This window comes from Dromaius novaehollandiae, chromosome 9, assembly GCF_036370855.1.
Source record: "Dromaius novaehollandiae isolate bDroNov1 chromosome 9, bDroNov1.hap1, whole genome shotgun sequence".
Taxonomy (NCBI): Eukaryota; Metazoa; Chordata; class Aves; order Casuariiformes; family Dromaiidae; genus Dromaius; species Dromaius novaehollandiae.
The window spans coordinates 3,784,448-3,803,423 of NC_088106.1; the positions used below are offsets into that span (position 1 = coordinate 3,784,448).

Genomic DNA, 18,976 nt, shown 5'->3' on the forward strand with positions numbered 1-18,976 from the left:
TTACTGATTTTCTCAATTTTACATTATGAGTATTTCCCTCTTTCACATATGCCAGTTATTTCGAAACATGTTTTCTGAAGAGTTAAAAATGAAGCAGCAAAATTACTCTTCCTGCATGGTACATTTCCCTGTTTCTGTTCGGTTAAATGAAATGCATATTCACATAAACTCTTAGTAATATTTCTGTTCCACCACCTATGTACAGTAAAGTGAACTAAAAACTGATTGATATCAATAAGCAATGCCCAGCTATACCAATTACATCCTGTTTGGGTTTATAGTAGAGAGTAATTTACTTTAACAGTTAACTAAGTGATGGACAAAAAATATTTTTATAGTTTTTAATAGCTCATATCTGTTACATTAATTAGAGATCATCCACAACACAACATTCATTACAGTGAACAGAAGTTTCCAATCTTTCTGACTCAGGGTGCCACACCTTCAATCAACTTACAGGAAGTTTTTTGTGTACACGACATGTACATTTGGAGTTGCTTTACCAAAGGAACAGAAGATGCATGCTTGAGCTTCCCCAAAATATTATAATGGGGAATAATCTAGCATCTTCATATAAGACTTCAAACCATTGTGCTAAAATGATTAAGACAGGAAAAATCTGCCTCACAGATGAAGAAATGAAAGCAATAAAGAGTAGGTAAGATACACTACCTACAATCTAGCAAACTAGAATAAAATCTATCCCTCTGGGCATCCCTCCTTATTAGGTACCTTAAGTACAAGACAATCATTACTCTCAGTTACAGCCCAGCAGTTAGTCAGCTGGTCCTTATACTGCAGAAGTTAAGGTGAGAAAGCTTTCAGGGAGATGTAAGGAACTTGTGGAACTTGCACTGCAATGCCTGCACCAGAGATTTAACTTCAATTGCTGATCCTCTGGAAGATTACGTAAAACCATTCAGCAACATGATTTAGGGGTATAATGGTACCTATAACATTACTTTCCAAGTTCAGTGTCTAACAATTACAGTTTGTAAATGTTTAGTTATGTATTGGATATTTGGAGTATTTTTTTCCTCTCCAAGTGGATATTTATTGTATATATTAATGGATTGTTCTTATTCTGTCATCATACTTGCTCCCTCCCCACCAGTGGCATCCTGGGAAATATGGAGATCCTCTAGCATTTCAGCCAGACTGATTCGTGGAGGACCATCATCATCTGTGTCACTCTCCACTGGAACATCTGAATCTAAGAAAAAACAACAAGAAAAAAAACTGAGCAAAACACCCCCCCCCGAAATCCCAAACAACTCCCTCCTCAAACCCCACTCCAAAGAATAAAGCTTGTCTTCACGAAGGATACTGAATCGCTTATCAAATCCTTCACCCAGCAGGGTTGTTTGTCTGTTCTTGTTGATTTGGGGGTGGGGGGCTCAGAATTCTATCTTGCATGTTAAATGCAAACAAACACACAGAACAACCCACCAACATCCATTCTGTGTATGCGAAACAGAGAACATCTCAAAGTTTTAAGTTACAGCATTTCTTTAAGCATTAGCAGTTGGAAGAATCCAAACACTGAATTTCAGTAAAAATATTTTCACTCAAATAGTCATGATCTAATTACATGCAATTAAATGATTAAAAACTCCTTACTTCTATAAATGTTGACATTCTTCCTTATGGCTTCATCTTCTTCAAGATCTTCAAGGAAGTCCTGGTATTGTCTGTAAAAGAAGCTCAATGCATTTAATCACTTTTTTTGGATTCACGCAAATTTATTTAAAGAATTGTTAGAAAACCTCAATGCCCATAAAAATCAAAAAACACAAAGCCCCACGAAAGGGCTGCAGAATGCAGACCTTTAGACATGCATTCAGACTGCATTCCTACACTTTCCAATTAATTCTTTCAGCTTCTTTAATTATCAGCACCTATTAGTTTCTGAAGAATTTTTGTTTGAATTGCCTGTCCTCATTTAATTCTAATTGTCTCAGTTTTTCTACTCAATTGAGTATTATTTAGAATTAATCAGCTGTTGCTGTATCAGCTTTGTCCCTGAACGTACCATCCATGGAAATCCCTCTTTTGTTTTCACAAGAGTGTCCCTTTAGCCAAATTGATGCCAATTGTAAACAAAAGACAAAAAGCTTCTGATACTATTCATTTGTCTCATGGCTTAGGCTTTTCTTAAAAAGTATCTTCAAGATAGTTTTTATATTTGCCAACGATAAACTTGAAAGAACTGCAGGGTCATGTTTAAGACTCAGGATTTAGTTTGTTATTTATATAATATTTATATATTATATTCATATAATATTCATTTATTTTTTAAAGTACTGTCCTCAGCACTCTCTGTAGCAGTCAAGATAAGATACTTTGGAAGTATAAATAAGGTGCGTACGCTTCAAGCACTTCCTGCACTGGGGAGAAGAACATGCAGAAAGATGCTGCTCTTCAGAGAAGACTGAAATCAGCCTACGAGAGCCAACATCATACAGTCTCTCATACAGAACCAGTAGCATTTCCTTGCATGCCGTGAGTAGTCAGTAAATCAACTTAAGTATTACACTGAGTTTATCCTCAGCAGATACTGCGAAAAGTTATTTCTAGACTTGGCACAGTATCTTAGTAGAAGGGACTGAAAAGCTGCATGGTAGATACTGAACCTTTCGTCATCCGTATCTGTGCCTTCTCTGTCCCTTTCTAGCTCTTTCAGCTTCCAGTTTCTACGACGCTGGCGTTTGGTACGGTCATAGCTCTTCTTTATTAGTACCTACAGTGTAAAAACAACAACAACAAAAATATTTACACATACACCTTAAAAAAAAAAAAAAAAAAAAAAACAACCCTGACAACAGCCTCTCAAAATCCCAAACAATATCCAAGCCTAGATTTGGAAACCTGTAAAATCAGCTGAATAAATGTTAGAGTCAACAATTTTACTACTAAACACAACACAGCAGCATGAGAGAGCTGTACTTTTGTCCTGAGTACTCCAGGATGGCCAGTCTGGCACTAAGTTCTTATATACAATTTATATAGAATGTGTCAATCTACTTGGGTTATGTCCTGGGGAAACACATGCATGCTGGAGATGTGATACACAGTTTTCATCATAAAGGATGTAGTAAATTAAATGAAAAAAGAATAAGACAAGTTTAAGTAAATCTGTTATTTTAACACCACAAAAAAAAAAAAAAAAAAAAAAAACTTAGGTAGTGAGAAAATAATTCTCAAAATTAGTATTCCAGTCAAATTTCAACATTAATGTCCCTTTCCTTTGGCATTAGGGAATTGTTAAGTATTCATTATAAAACCATTGTATTCCTTAATACCCCCGAGTAATGTGTGAAAATTTTGTACAGAGAAAGAGAATGATCTCACCACATCAGGAATATGGTGTGGGTTCATCTTATTTGCAAACTCATCATTTAAGTTACAGTTGGCCAAGTCGAATCTAAAATGAAAACAAGTACATTATCTTACCCTTTTATGTAAGCATAAAAAACTGAACTTGATGTATTGAATGCTTATGTTAAAAAGCAGCATACTATAAATTATAACTCCTAAGAAAGATGAACATTTTCAAATGAGTTACAGAGAAAATGAAAATTCCACAGCAGCCATCATAACTACGAATAACTTGCAGAAACAGTTGTTCTCAAATTCTGTTCAGTAGCTTGTCCCACACACCAGCCTCCCAACTCCACATAAGAGTATCTACTGAGATTCTGTTGGGCTCACAACAGCTCCAACAACATTCATGTTTAAGCCCACCAGTACCAAAGGCTAATCTACCTTATGAACATTTCATATTTCTCAGTGCTGTTTATGATACTATCAAGCAACAAGGCCATATGCTTTACCGTACTCTCATACTGACTGGTATTTTACAAATGCCTCCAGTCTATTTGCGTCTAAACTGTTATTCAGATCTGCACTTCATACTCAATGCTTTAACTATCTTATTATTAACAGCCCTTTTCTCAAGATGACTTTTGGTATTAAAAGTTCTTGTATTAGGACCATCTCTTCCTAGCCAAGAGAAAAAGATTGTATTCTTTTGCCAATTTTTGTTTAGAAATCGGAACAGCTCACAACTTTCTCGATAATGGAGAGAATCCAGGTCAGCTCTTTGATGCTCACACTAAATGGAAATAAACATTCCAGCTCCCTAACAAACTGAAGTAGTAGAGTTAAGTCAACAGGTGCCAGTATCTACTTCCTTGCTTTCTGGATTAGAAAAAATGCCAGCTTTCCTCTCTTAAACCATTCAAAGCTTCTTTTCCACAACGGAATATAAAAACCTTTCATGCTTTCCATGTAAACACAGCGTAACCATCACCAAAATACCTACTGCGAGACTCAAATGCGATTTCCTACAGAATCACATTTAAATCAAAGCCAAAAGAAAGAACAGACCCCAGGACAAGGTCTCCAGGATTTAAAATGTGTCCCAAGTGAGTACAGCAGAAATATTGATGATCTGTATTCAACTCCGAAGTTTTCTGTACCCAGGCTTCTGCCAGCGTGTGCTTGAGGAATGAAAAACAAAATACTTTTGTAATCAAATGCAGCTTAATTTGCTGTGCTATTAAAACACTCATACTGCTATATTACTGTTTTAAATTACATTTGTAATCAAGCTTTTATTTCCTCATCAAGTATCCAATGTATTGCTCACCATTTCCCATTTCTCATCTCTAATGCTTGGCTTTTACAAAAGTAAGGAAATGCCCATGGAAACTACTTTTCACAAGAATTCCAATAAGGCTGTTGCTATAAATAGACAGGTATTGTTTTTATGTTGCAACTTTCTACCACACACAGCTTTTGACTTGGGGGTGGGGGGAAGCTTCATACTGATTCTTTAATTCTGATTTAAAAGAAATGCTTCTATAAGTCAACAGAAACAATTTAACAATTGAAGAGTTACAAAATTAATACAAAATAATAATTAATAATGACAGTAACAAGTAGAGTTTAAACTCTACAATGGACAAGAATTTCTGCGAGTGGAAGTCAGAGAATGCCTATGCAATTTCAAAACAAAAATGCTTGAAGAGATAGAAAACTTCAGATAAGAAAAACATATACGTGATTTTGTAATATAGAATGATTCAAAACAATTTCTGACCAAAAAAAAGGAAGGAAAAAAAAAAAAAGAACTCTGAAAACATTAAATCAAATACAAAGGAACTCTTACTTTGTTTGATCTTGCCCCTGCACCTGCACCTTTTCTCTTTTCTTGAACTCTGTTGATATCCATAACAATAAACTCCTCTAATTGTTTCGGATGAAACAAGCTATTGAAAGGGTGGCGCCAGTAAGTATTTCCATCAATTTCAGCAACTGAAAAAGCACAGACAATCATAACGGTAAGAATTTATTTCAGAGATATTAAGAAAAAAAAAAGTATTAGGCAAAATTTAAGCAACTGCCAAATGGATTCTGTTCAAGTTTGTTATCATAAAACGAGCATCTAGGACAAGATCTTTATTGCAAAGTTTTGCTTCAATAGCTGTTTGTGATCTGTCTAAACACAGCTGGATCACCTATCATGTGTCTGAAGCACAAATATCTTTTATTCATAAAAATCATTTTTCTGGATGTACGTATATTAGAAATATTTTGCTGGTATTGCTCGCCTGCACTCCTATCCAAGCACAGTGCTTCTGTTACCCAAATGACCAGAATCATAACTCAAGAGAAAAAAAAAAAAAAAAAAAAAAAGATGTCATCTAATTTTACAGAAATATTCCTGAAAAATTTAAATGCTCAGCAGAGCAACAAGAGTGAAATAGAGCATCTATAAGCTTAATACTGATCCTGAAGATTTTGCCTATGATACTAAAGAAAGGAAGTATAAGAACTATGTCTTAGCTTGCTATTAAATTCCTATGCCACTGAGTGTACAGATACATTGTCAACATTAAGGTTTTAAAATAAGAAAAAAAAAAAAAAGAATTTTCATGGAAACAGAGGAAAAAAACTGTGCCAGCAGAAAGTCATATGCAGCTGTAGGGCAGTAAAGAATTCATAACTTACTCTGCAGAGTGCTAGGATCAATGAGGTGGATGGTACTCGTTACTCTAATGCACACACAGATCTGGCTCATGTTTCCAAGACTCTGTGCCAGTTTTGGTGACAGACAAACAACATTGTCCTGCATACAAACAGAAAACATTTTACACTCATATTTCCCTAATTTGTAATCAAGTCTTTACAGGAGTTGAACTGATTTTTAAACTCCATCCAGTATCCCCCAATAACCTCATCAAGATAACTGCTATCTGCACTGTCCCTTCATGGGGACACACACACACACACACACTCCTCCCCAAATACACACTAAATCAGGCCTCCATAGTTCAAAAACTAGATAAAGACAAGGAACAGTCTCAAGATAAACACCATTACCAAAAACAAACTCTAGTCACTGAAAACCTAAACATGAAATAGAGAAAAGCTACCTTGCATATTGGAACGATTTCCACGGAGAAAGTGCTTTTGTAATTGTAGACATTGCTATGAATATCATGCGAGATCAAACGCTGAGATGATTTTGATCTATAAAACATAAGTAGTAAAGCCTTCAAGCAGTAAGAAAGACATTATTTGAAAGAGAAGATAATCATCACAAAGTACAGCAACAAAGGTACATAGCTACATACTATGAATACATTAAGGAAATGGGAAAATGCATCAGGATTGCTTTCACAATGGCTACATGGAAAAAAACCCACAGGACTTCTGTAGGAAGGGTTTTTGTTTAACTAGAATACAGGTTACTTACACTTCCACTTACATAATTCTTTAAAAGTGAAGGATAAAAGACATTTCCCAAAAGTGTTCGAGCATTCAAGGCAAAAAATTTAAAAGATATACCTTGCTGGAACCGTACACTGAAGAAAGTCTACCATCTTCTGGGCATGTTGCTTTGAAGAATAATAAAAATCCAAGCCATCTTAAAGAAAAGAAAGCTTCATGAAGATACCTATCAGAAGTACTGCATTTACGCTATGTAGTGCATTTGAAAAGAACAATCTGCCACCTGTCTGTGCATAGCTACTGATGCAAGCGTTCTTCCAATATGAAACAGGCTAATCTATTGTTCTGCTCAAGGATTAATAAGCCAACTCACTTACCATGGATTTCTTTGATGCGAAGTGTATTTTGATGAAGTCTGTGTTTTAAAATCAGCTGCTCCAAATAGTAGAAAGTCTTTTTGTGCAGTGTCTAAAACCAAAGCAAGACAAATTCATCAAAAAAGTTATCTTATTTAAGAACTGTCTAGTGCAAATGCAGTATACCTGGAGAACAAACATTTATATGAAGAGATCATCCAGAAAAGGAACAGTCTCAAGTCATTTCTAAGTAACCAAGAAGATTTCACAGATATATACTCCATTTACCCCCCAATTTATTTAAAGCATCTAATTCTTATTTTTATATATATATGGTTGCTAGAGATATTCATTTCCTTAAAGGAGATTTAAACATTTACAATCTGTCCTACTGGTTCTAACTCTGCCTTAATGTCCAGAAGGATATTTAGTAAAGGCACACAAGATTTTTCTCTCATCCATCATTTCAAAAGAATATGCTCACGATACTAGTTGATGGGGGGGGGGGGAAGAAACAAACGAAAAAAAGCTTTTCTAAACTAACGCCAGTAAGGAAAAACTGTAAACAATGCGACTTATTTCTGTGGCAGTCTGTAATCATATATACATCTTCTGATGAAATTAGAAAAACATCCAAAGATCTGACTCATTATGTTACCACCAACAAATGAAAATTAATTTCCCTCTACCTTTTGTCTGACTTGAACTACAGCTTTCCAGAAATCCTTAGCTTCAACTCTGTGACAGTCTTCACACATTTGAGACTGAACCATATACTCCACCACAAATACTTGCTGAAGAACTGCTCCATTTATCACCTGCAAAAATAAAAGTTCAAAATGTTTCCTCTCTCTTTTTCTAGTCATGTCAAGACAGGAATATTTCATAGTTTACCACAGCATTCTGAAACAACTTCCGTATCATTATTAACTTTAATACATCTACTAGAATTATATGACAGACAGCCACATTTATGTCACAAACGTTAGCAGTATTTTCTCAGTTTTACTGGGACAACAGATAACCTTCTTCAAACCATGATGAACAGTGCTCTAATAGCAAAATTTGAGCATAATGAAATCAGTATTCTTTCAAGAACCATCTGTCTTAAAAAACAACAATGACAAAAATGTATTTGCCCTAAAGGCTTTTTAAAAGCTACATGCAGAATACTATAATCCAGTTACCTCTTTCTGCACAGTCAGTTTTAGTTTAAGTCTCTTAGAATGTGGTTCAGTCCAAATAAAGCCTGCATCAATCAGCCGGACCTGTCAGTAGAAATGCACAAAAACTCAGACACTGCCAGCAGTTTTACTACAGAACGTGTTAAACATGTAAATCTAACCACAAAGAAAACACAAATTTATGGTATACGTCATTCTTCCTCAACTGAGGAAGTGAATAACCTCAAAAAACAAAAACAGAGAGAAATTTAGCAGTCTACTAAACCCAATTAATAGTAATCATGCTTAACTTAAACACAGGCAACTTGTAGAGCAGCACTTCTTAACTTACGTTAATTACAACAACAACAAAATTAACCAGTAGTCTACTTTCTAGTTGATTGAATCACCCTTGAACTAGTTTGATTTTGGTTGGCAACCTGAAGCATGACATCGTGGATCAATATCAGTTAACAAACATCAATATCAAATGCATAAAACATCCATTTAATTTAACAGAAGAATCTTACTTTGGGAGGAAAACACTGTTAGAGAAAGATTAATTTCCAAGCAAAATTTAACATGAAAAATGTACAGAATTCAGAAATATATTTAAAAACACGCTTTAGAGCAATTCACTAGCTGCACTTAAACATTTTTGCTCCTATTTTAGAAACAGGATACAAAAAATGTAAAAAAGGGGATACAGCAACTCATACAAGTCACAGTGGACTTCTGATAAGGGTACAGGAAACAAGGATGTACTAAAAATTACCATCATAAAAAGAAATTTAGGAATACAGAAACTATTTTGTGCATTTTACTGTGAAGATGCTTAGAACATGTATTTAGTTCTCATGTCTGCACTCCAAGAAGACTTTAGTCTCTCAGGCTACATCTACATTAGCAAACACCACAGACCAATAGTGGCAGATATGCAGAAAGAGCTGGTACAGAAGACCTGAAATCCTTTCTAGATCCATTTCAGGATTTAGGTGGAGATGAGGGTGTTGTCAGTAACTTCAGGCTAGTCTGATCATGAACTGAATCCCTGCTGGCAGCTGGAGTGCATGAGGTGTGCTTCTGGAACACACCTCTCACTTTACTTTCGTCCAAAAGAAATTCTGTTCATGCTTTTTAAGACTTCTTTGTGATGAGAACCAAAGCGCAGTGATCAGAACAATTACGAGATTTGTCCCAAAAGTACACTCTTGATCCATACACAAATTTATTGCAGCTAAAGATATGCATACGTAAGTACTGGCCTAATACAGAGAAGCTCAATAAGGCAAGCCAATTCAAATCTTGATGAGTGCCATAACAAAACAGCCTTTTCTGCCTAATACACTAGCTCAGATTTTCTCCTCTGGTAATATTCTTAACCTAAGAGATACTTTATCCAACCTAATACATAACTTTCAATTTAATCTGTATACAGACCTCTGCAAATCTTTTTCGTAACACAGTAAGCAAACATAAACAATCATTGGATAAACAATTTTGAAAATCTGTAAAAAGAAAATTGCAAAATTAACTTGTACTAAAAATGCCTGAGCTTTCTTCTATTGATTACACTCAACTCCCATATAGATGATAACAATTATGTAGTATACTGCATGCGTTAAAGTCACAGAATTGGACTGCAGTAGCCTCAGCTTGTTTGGAAGTTCTCTATTATAGCCTATCCTTAATCAAGTCCTCCAAAATCTTTGTACTGACTTACATGAGATCAGTTGGCCATTCTCTATGCTCAGCATAAATGGGTTGATAAGCTCTATATAAAAACAAACTGCTACCTGTACACGTCAGTCAGATTTCACTTTATGGGCTAGTAATAGACACTTTATGAAATACTAATAGAATTCAGTTACTAACCCTGCTAAGTGAAGCTTTGAGTTTTTTTAGACACAAAGCAAGAAGCTCTCTTGATTCTAAGGTACACTGAATCCAGGTTCCTGGAGGCTGAAGATACCTACGATAAAGAAAATATTTTAGAAAATAAGAAGTGGCTTCAACAAATGAAAACATTCAAAAGACATGTGCTTATTTCCCAAACATTTAGCTTTAATACCAACTATGTAGCTGTAACTTTCTCCTCCCTAAAATATTAAGATTTATGCATTCGAAAAGCACTCAAACTTTTACTGTCATTCTCATCAATTTGCTCACTTTTCTCTTTCAGAGCCCATAAACTCACTATTTTAATCTTCTAAGCCATCATACCAACACCTACCTACTTTCACAAGAAAAGAAATATATGAAAGCCTTGGAATAGTGAAAAAAACCCAACAAACCCATGCTACGCTATAACTGCCTAAATACTATCCGCATACTATTAAACTCACTGAAACCTTAAATAACATATTGAAGAGAACCATGGATGTGTTTTGCATAACCAAACTAAACCTACAGCTATAACAGCATCTCCAAATCATTGCAATAGACTACAAGATCATCTCTAAGTTGTAGAAGTTTTAATGAAAACACATACAACTGAGAGAGTCTGGTAACCTTAAGGAGCATGTCCTACATTCAAGTCACAGCGACCAAACCAAGGTGCCACTGTTTATTGAGATAGTCAGCTCTCCCCTCAGAGGCGGTGGGGTCACCATGACCCTCCAGCCCATGGGGAACCGCGCAGCACCAGGGTGCCCACCTCTCGCACTGCTTGCAGAAGTGCACGGTGACCTGCTTGGGGATGCCCTCCGTGATGTCCACCTGGCAGCGCAGGCACGCCACGCACATGTTGGCTGGGTTCGGTGGGATGGGCACGCCGCACTGGCAGCAGAGGCTTGAACACACGAAGCAAGAGTCAGTTAAAAGATAGAAATAAAAAAAATCAAAAAAACTTTAAAAGATAAAATAATAAATAAATGAAATCCGGACCCCCCACAAAAACAAATAAAACCGCCTCAGAGGAGACAGCCAGAAGAAAGGCCGCTGTTAACCGAAGGGACACGTAGGGTTTTTAACTGCAGTTACTTTTCACGCCGTACAGCGTCCGGAGAGGGCCCCGGGAGAAGCGTGGCACACCCGCGCGGCCCCGCCGGCAGCCGCGGCCCGAGCTCCTGGCCCTCCCCGGCGCTCGAAGCGGCGCGGCGCGACACCTCCCTCCCCCGCGCGCCCCGGCCCCGGCCCCGCCGCCGCGCCCGCCACTCACATGTTGCCCTGGCTGGGGGCCGCCGGCCCCGTCATGTACTCCATGGCGGCGCCTCAGGGCGAGCGGCTTCCGGGCGTGAGAGGAAGGGGCTGGGGGCGGTAATCTCGCGAGAGGCCGCGATGGCGGCTCCGCCCCCGCCTCTGAGGGCGGGGCCCGAAATGGGCTGTAGGAGCGGCGGGCGCGGCTGTTACAGTCGTTGGCGCCACTGGCGCGCGGGGGCCTCGCGGCGGGCGCGGCCGTTGGCGCTACTGGCGCGGGGGGCGTCGCGGCGCGCGGCGGGCGCGGCCGTTACAGCCGTTACAGCCGTTGGCGCGCGGGGGCTTCGCGGCGCGTGGCGGGCGCGGCCGTTACGGCCGTTATAGCCGTTGGCGCATTGGCGCGCGGGAGCGTCGCGGCCGTTACGGCTGTTACAGCCGGCGAGAATCAGAGAAATACTTAAAAGCGGAGGGGACGAAGCAGCGATACCTGTGTTCTGGATAGAGAGTTTAAAGAAAATACCAGGTTTCTGCCATATTTTGTTGGATAATATTTGCATAGTAGTTTAAGACTTCTGATGTTTCTGAGTGATTTTTCTTTCTGACCCAAATTTGGAAACAAAATAACAGGCAAACAAGAACTGCTGCAGCTGCTGCCCTTGGCATGCTTAGGCACCAACTCTACTAAAAGGCCAAACCGATCCCCTTTGAAAGCAGCAGGGGTTTATCCTGATTCCTGTCAGAGCAGATTAGAAATACCTGGGTTATATTTTGTAAGAAAATTGCTGATGGCTGATTAGAATATGATTGGATTTACAAAAGATACATTTTTGCTTGTCCAAAATTAAAGGGGAGGACAGTAGTGCACCAGAACTATTACTTGCACAGATTATCTAAAAAGTAAGAAATCATGTCTGCATAGCTGAGCTTTGGACTTCTTTCTGGCATGGAATGGAACTGCTGTGTGGGTTTGGATAAGTGGGGTTTCTTTGTGTCAGGCTTCGTGTTTTTGTGAAATTATTTACTGTGTAGAATAGCAGTTAAGTCCCCATAATGTTTCTGAGGTTTGTTTTAAACTTTACACTTTTAAGCTTAATGCTATGTCAGGAGTTTGATGCTAGTACAGATGCATGGAATATTTTTGTATATTTAAAATAAAAACATCAAATTGAAATGGATTATTGAGGAAATAACATTTTTTGAAGCACTGTATTTCTGTAATGTTGCTATACCTGTTTTGGGACATGCTTAAAAAATTCATTGTGTTTTATCTGAAGAATTTTTTCTTGGATTAGAAAGGGAGGATCCAAATCCTCCCTGGATAACAAGTGTGTTTGAAAATTTTAGTTTAGAAAACTTTATTTCTGAATGAACTGTGAAATGAGTCTCTTTGATTTGCTTTTCATTGAGGATGTATTTTCTTCTCAGGATGCATACTTAATTTTCCTTTAATGTTAAAACAAAGAGTGATATGTTGGCATGGTTTTGTGGGAAAGCCTTTAGTTGATCTTGAGGCAGTTACCTTCCCAATTAGGGATTTTCCCATATGTCTCAATTACTTGTTTGGGACACAAAGGAACTCTCTGGAGTCCGTTCTGCTTTAATGTGCCATTTTGAAATGCTTTCATGCACTCAACTGAAAAAATGAAAAATAGATATCTGCTACTCCCTGTTTTTCGCATAAGTGCATTTTATACTTACTGGCATATGTAGGTCACTTGGAAAGAATATTTTAATTAAGGGAACTTTTTTTTTAAGTAGAATATTGTTTTTCTCTACTTAGAATGGAAAGTTCTGCCTTCAGGAATGGTGCAAAAATAACCTTGTGGATTCTCCTGGTTAAACTAGTGAGCCATCATTTTCTTTTCTCCTTTTTTCTTGTGCTGTTTTATGTCACTGTTACATTTTTATCTTTCCTAAAGGAAATGTGTTTACAAATTAAAAAAATCTGAAAAACTATTCTTCATCTACTCCTCATTTTGCATTCTATATAATTTTTTTCCACTGGTGTTTCAGCTTGATTTCAGCATGTGTTTAAACTTTTTTTTTTGTATCTTTTCTACTCTTTAATATAGACAAATTTGCTGCAGATGCCAGGAGATTATGAAAAGCATTTTTACAATTTTTTTGACTCTTTAAAATTCAAAATGAAAAATCTCCAAAAGTTAAGGTTTGAAAAGTAAACCAAACCCTGTTAAACTGATGGTCGAATCATGGGAGCCGGTCCATCCTTTCTTAGCTGTACCTATGGAGTAAATCTGTGCTGTCTGATGTTTGAATCAAACTACATGTTTAATGTTCCCAGCAGATGATGGCAGTAGTGTACAACAGCAGCTTCTCTTTTTATTGCTCCTTCAGTCATTATGTTTATTTTTTCATGTGCTACATTAATTAATTAACACAGGGATTGAGCTGGCAGATATTGTACATCCTCAAATCTAGCTACAGTGGTATGAACTGATGCTGTCAGCAATACACAAGGGAGTGGCCCTTTTCAACAGCAATTAATTCTTTAAAATTGCTGTTATTTTATCTTCAAGATATACTACTTTGAACCAGTAGTTCTTGTCTATTTATCATATGTAGCTCAACTTCTCCAAATACTTCTTTAAGTGCATTCTAAATGGAAGTTCCAACTTTGGTGGAAAGAATAAAAATAGGGATGTTTAGCATTAGGTTCATACTACTTTCAATACTGATTTTGAAAAGAACGTTATCTTGCAGTTTCAGAATTAAATAGCCACTTTTTGTGTCCACCTGCAATTTCTCATCACTTTGTATCTTTACAAATGAAAAGGCTAGAAACAAAGTACCTTAACAGCTTCCTTTGTTTGGTCTTCCTAAATCTGGACCATGAGATTTTTCTGAAAACATGAATTAAAATTTTTATGACTCTTTCTGACATGGGGTTAATAGTTTATCTGATGCTGCAGATGTTTGTAAGTGAAAAAACTAACAACTATTACACCTGGGAGTTCAATTTTGATTTGAAGTCATTATCAAGCATGAATGAGTAAGGGTACTCGTCTTGTCACTAACTTAAGAAGTATTGGATTAAACTACAATGATCGTCACATGCCACTAACTTACTGTTAAGACTTAACGTGAAACTACTCACAGAGCAGGCTGCCAGTTAGGAAATTCTTAAGGGAGGATGAAGCTACCGTAGTAGTATAATAGCACATTATTTTAATTGACGTCAGTAATCTACTCTCTTCTTTATGATGGCTGGTTCCTACTAAAGTTGTGTTGGATTTTGAGAAATTTTATTTAAAATTACACTTTACAGAAATGAAGCATTTTTAACTCCTTACGAGTTCATTTTCCAGACTGATGCTTGTCCCCCCAGTGCAGAAAAGATGTTAATAAACTGGAGTGAGTTCAGGAGATGGCCACGATGGTGGTCAGGGCTGGAGCACTTGCTGTGAGGGCAGGCTGAGGCCATGGGGCCTGGTTCAGCCTGGGGAAGAGACAGCTTTGAGGGAAGTTGGCTGCAGCCGCCCATACTGATGAGGAGGTCATCGAGGAGGCAGAACCAGGCTCATCATAGTGGTGCGTCGCGCAAGGACAAGCGGGGATGGGCGTAGATTGAAAAAAGGAAGGTTCAGGCTGGTTATAAGGAAAAACTTTTTCATCATGAAGACAATTAAGCACTAAAGCGGGTTGCTCAGAGAGCTGTGTGGTCTGCATCCTTGGAGGTTTTCAAGATTAGGCTGGATAAAGCCCTGAGCAACCAGGGCTGACCTCACATTCGACCCTGCTTTGAGCAGGGGTTGGACTGGAGACCTCCTGATGTCCCTTCCAGCCTGCATGGTTCTGTGAATCTAAGCAATATATATCTATATTTTTGAAGTAGAACTTAAAGCTTAAATACCAAATATTCAAGCCTGGCAGGTTTAACAGTGTCAAATTTCTCCTGTTAAGAACCGTTCCTTCCCCTTCAGAAACAGGCTTTGAACTTCCCCAGGGGAGAACAGTAGAACAATGAATACCTTTCTTCCTGGATCCGTTGCTAATGCAGCTTACCCACAAAACTAACAAAAACTTACAGTGAGATTGCTGTCGACTGTGCTGTCATAATTCATTAATTATGAGTTATACTTCAGTTTAGAAGGAGTGGGTACAACTGTTTGGGTTGGATTCCATTCATGCTGTACAATAGTCAACCATTCCTTTTGAAAAACAGCTCCTTACTGAATTGTCATGATATTAAGGTATGTTTCCAGGTCAGCACCTGTTTTTTGTGTATTTAGTTACAATGGAGAAAAGTAGAGCAGAATTGCATCAACACACAACACGTGGTTTATTTAGTACAGTATATTATGCTGATGGAAGGGAAGCATTGTGTTTGCTGTTTTGGAGTTGCCTTTGGGACTGAAAATCACAGGCTGTCAAGCTATCTGACTTGTTTTTTTTCTACTTGGGCAGATTTTTCTTTGATGTACTGACTTACTCACTTTTGCTCCTTTGAAATTAAGCTTCTTTGCAGACCTCTTGGGAGACTTACTACAGGCCATTTTATGTAGACAGAAAAAAGCCCCCCGCCCTCCCCCCAAAAAGAATGGAAGTGTTTCCCTGTACTGAAGTTCAGTTTCTATACTCTTCAAAACCCCTGCCATACAGTGGCTATTGTATAGTTTTTACTTTCAACCCTGATGAGTCGCTCAATCTTTGATCCTTTTTATCCATGAAATAATACATTTCTTGTAAATTACAGGCATTCTCTTGGCTAGTTTCATGTTGCAAGAGGGGTAGGACAAAGCCTGCCCATTTATGGGAGCCACATCTTTTGTGAAGTCACCCTAAGGAGAATTTGATCCCTGTAATACTCTAAATGTTTCTGTTACAGATTTATTTTCCACTGCAGTTTTCTGAACCTTATTTCAGTACTAATGTACTAAACTCTGCCTAAAGTCAGTGCAGAAACACCACCTACTGTCAGTTAAAATCAGAACTATGCTCTTTGTAATTACTAAGGTTCTTCACATTGCCTCTGCAAGCTTTGTTGCTCTGTGGCTACCACCTAGTCAAGTAAAATTACTGTAATATTTTAAACTGACAAATTGTCATATCATTAGTACCAGCTCTGAAAGATTTTACATCTTTGTATACAACAACGAAGATAAAAAGCAGATCATAAAATTCCCTAAGAACTTAAAAGTAGTAGGTATTGTTTTAGAACTTACTATCTGTGCAATCAGATATTAAATCAGCAATATTTGGCAATCTGATGTGCACTGAAAGATTTCACCATCTCTGCCTAATGATGATTCAGTATTTGAAGGCATGTCAATATTATTGCGGTTGTTGAGGTGAGGGATGTTTCATCTAAGTTAGTGACGTTTTTAGGAACAGGTATGTAGGTAAGACCTTCCTTGCTGTAGGTCATCAATAGCCAGAGATCTGGTCACATTTGCGTAGTCGTGAGCACTAATTCCTTGATCAGTGGTTTATCAAAGAGCACCGGAGGTCCTCTGTTTCTTCTGAGCATGTAACCACCGAATGTCTGTGGTAACATTTGTAGCAAAAATAAGGGCTATGGATTTATTTTTTCAGCACCATCAGGCCACATCAGCTTGATTCTTAGTAGCTGGCTCTTCTGTCCAGATCAGTCATTTAAAATAATACACTAGGATACTCAGAGATTACCAGCTGAACTCCGCAGGTATCGTTGCCATCACAGGCTGGTTACTATCTTACTGATGTTGTGTCCAGACTCATGGGAGCAATGCAGGAAATCGGACAGGCCTCTGCTATGCCTTTAAAACCGGACATGTCCCATCTCCTTTCTGCTGTACCAGCTGTAAAGAGACTGTAGTAGGGGCACAAAAAGACATCCTCAGTTGGAAGAAGACATTGCATGAGTATAGAGGCCTGAGCCTTTACTGTTCTGTGCATGTACTGGTTAGTCACTTACACACGTAATGGTCAATGTAAAACTTCAGCGTGGAAACAGGAAAAATTGGATTCAGGAGTATGCAACCGTAGCCTGGTATAAATGGCTGGGAGGGAACACAAGGCAGGGAAAAAACTGTGAGTGTGTGACCTGTTCTACTTTAAACAGGTCAGAGGAAGATGGGGAAGCTGGATTTCAGCCTACCTGGGACATCCTCCTGCACATGTGCTCTTGGTTTCTTGTTCATTCCTGATAAAACAGCACCATGTGCTGTTTAGTAGCATATATAAGCCAGGAGTAAGAAAGTGGCTATAACTGCTTACCTGCCTAAAGGAAGGAAAACAAACAAACAACCAAAAAAGACCCCAAACCACACAAGAATTGTGTTTCTAATGTCGGCCCTGGGCTTTGAGTAGTTTTTTCTTTCCCTGCAAATATCTATGGAGCTGTTATCTGAAGGGCAAAATGGTAACTCATCAGGACATTTTAGTTTTCACAGCTCCATTTAGTTTCCCTTTTCACCCAGGAGCTGCAGGAGTTGTAGGACAGTATATGGACACTGCTGTGAATTTAAAGAAGGCTTTGTAAATTCTGGCAGCTTGGGTGATAAAGCTGTCAGGTCTCCACTACCAGCAACTCTAGTAATGATGATTGAGTGTGGAGATGGTGAGGGTGAAAAATATGTTACTCCTCCTTCAGTGATTGCTGCTATCTAAAAATGTATTGGCATTTCAATGTAAGACTTGTTACATAGAGTTGTTAATTACTCCTTAGGATTTCCTAAGGTCAGAAACATAGCAGGCAATGTGCTTAAGTTTTATTTTACATTTTTTCACACTAAAAAGAATTCTTTCAGCAGACAGACATTATTTTGGCATCCGTCTGAATGTTGCAGTAGTTGCTAAAGGGTATGCAGAAAGCCCAGCTCTCAGTGGCCCTGCTTTCAAGTTACTGCCTACTGTGCATCCTATCTTGGTGCAGGTCTGTTCTGAAACCTGTGGAGGTCCATACAGCTTACCTGTCCACATGTAGCTCCCTTAAAGGTTGAGGCCAGAGTTGACGATTGTGTAGTGAGGTTTTACATAACTCAGTTTCTTCTAATTTCAGTTACAGAGTCAGAAAATAAAATTTAAACTATATATTAAAAATGTCACATACAGAAATATGAAATATATTTATAAACAGTAGATATGAACATCTGTACACAGACATCTTATTTACATAATGGTCTAATAATTAGAACAATTGTATAATTATTTAAGTTATTGAGATCATAATTAATCCATTTCCTTCCTTTCCTAAATGGAGGGGGGATGGAAATCAGTCTTTCGGTATACTTTGTTACATGCTTAAATCCTAGAATGAACCTTCTTACTCTTGGGTGAATCATGTTGATTGCTATGAACAGTTGCAGCCAGTTTTCTGACTGTCATTTTACCCAGATTCATCTCTTTCTAGAGGCACGTATACTTCAAGAAACACTACCAGTTAATCCAGAAACCAGTCATGAAAATGATCTATAGAACTGGGGACAGCAACTAAAGGAAAAGCTTTTCTGGAAGGGTACAGTTGCTAAAGATGTGCAGTGGCTATTAATGAAAAGTCACTATGTATTTTACATATTGTTGCCCCTTGGGGAAGCTCCTGACCCTCTCCTTTGCACCAGTAATGATCCTTGACTGAGCCCT

The 18,976-nt window shown here is 38.0% G+C and overlaps 2 protein-coding genes across 4 annotated transcripts in view; one reads left to right on the forward strand and one right to left on the reverse strand.

Annotated features, from left to right (window-relative positions):
• Nucleotides 1-327: 327 nt before the first annotated feature.
• NMD3 (NMD3 ribosome export adaptor) lies at nucleotides 328-11,550 on the reverse strand. Its single transcript, XM_026105753.2, has 15 exons — nucleotides 11,418-11,550; nucleotides 10,914-11,048; nucleotides 10,133-10,229; nucleotides 8,282-8,362; nucleotides 7,784-7,912; nucleotides 7,116-7,206; nucleotides 6,856-6,934; nucleotides 6,441-6,537; nucleotides 6,016-6,133; nucleotides 5,174-5,319; nucleotides 4,390-4,502; nucleotides 3,352-3,424; nucleotides 2,634-2,740; nucleotides 1,621-1,691; nucleotides 328-1,213 (listed from the first exon to the last, which is right to left on the reverse strand). The coding sequence occupies exons 1-15, from the start codon at nucleotides 11,459-11,461 to the stop codon at nucleotides 1,080-1,082; spliced, it is 1,515 nt and encodes a 504-aa protein (XP_025961538.1). The 5' UTR covers nucleotides 11,462-11,550; the 3' UTR covers nucleotides 328-1,079.
• A 9-nt stretch (nucleotides 11,551-11,559) lies between these two features.
• The window catches only part of OTOL1 (otolin 1), a 60,258-nt gene continuing 52,841 nt past the window's right edge, over nucleotides 11,560-18,976 (forward strand). For all 3 annotated transcript variants that reach the window (XM_064516575.1, XM_026105759.2, XM_064516576.1), the window contains exon 1: nucleotides 11,560-11,918. The gene's annotated coding sequence lies outside the window, so the exon portion shown is untranslated. The remainder of the gene's footprint in view (nucleotides 11,919-18,976) is intronic.

Bases quoted from the DNA above. Each gene is read 5' to 3' on its own strand.
- NMD3 (XM_026105753.2), bottom strand. From the start codon at position 11,461: ATGGAGTACATGACGGGGCCGGCGGCCCCCAGCCAGGGCAACAT. The intron at 8,363-10,132 runs GTTAGTAACTGA...TTCTACTGACAG, and splicing joins TCAAAGCTTCACTTAGCAGG to GTCCGGCTGATTGATGCAGG. The intron at 6,935-7,115 runs GTAAGTGAGTTG...CTTTTCTTTAAG, and splicing joins TCGCATCAAAGAAATCCATG to ATGGCTTGGATTTTTATTAT.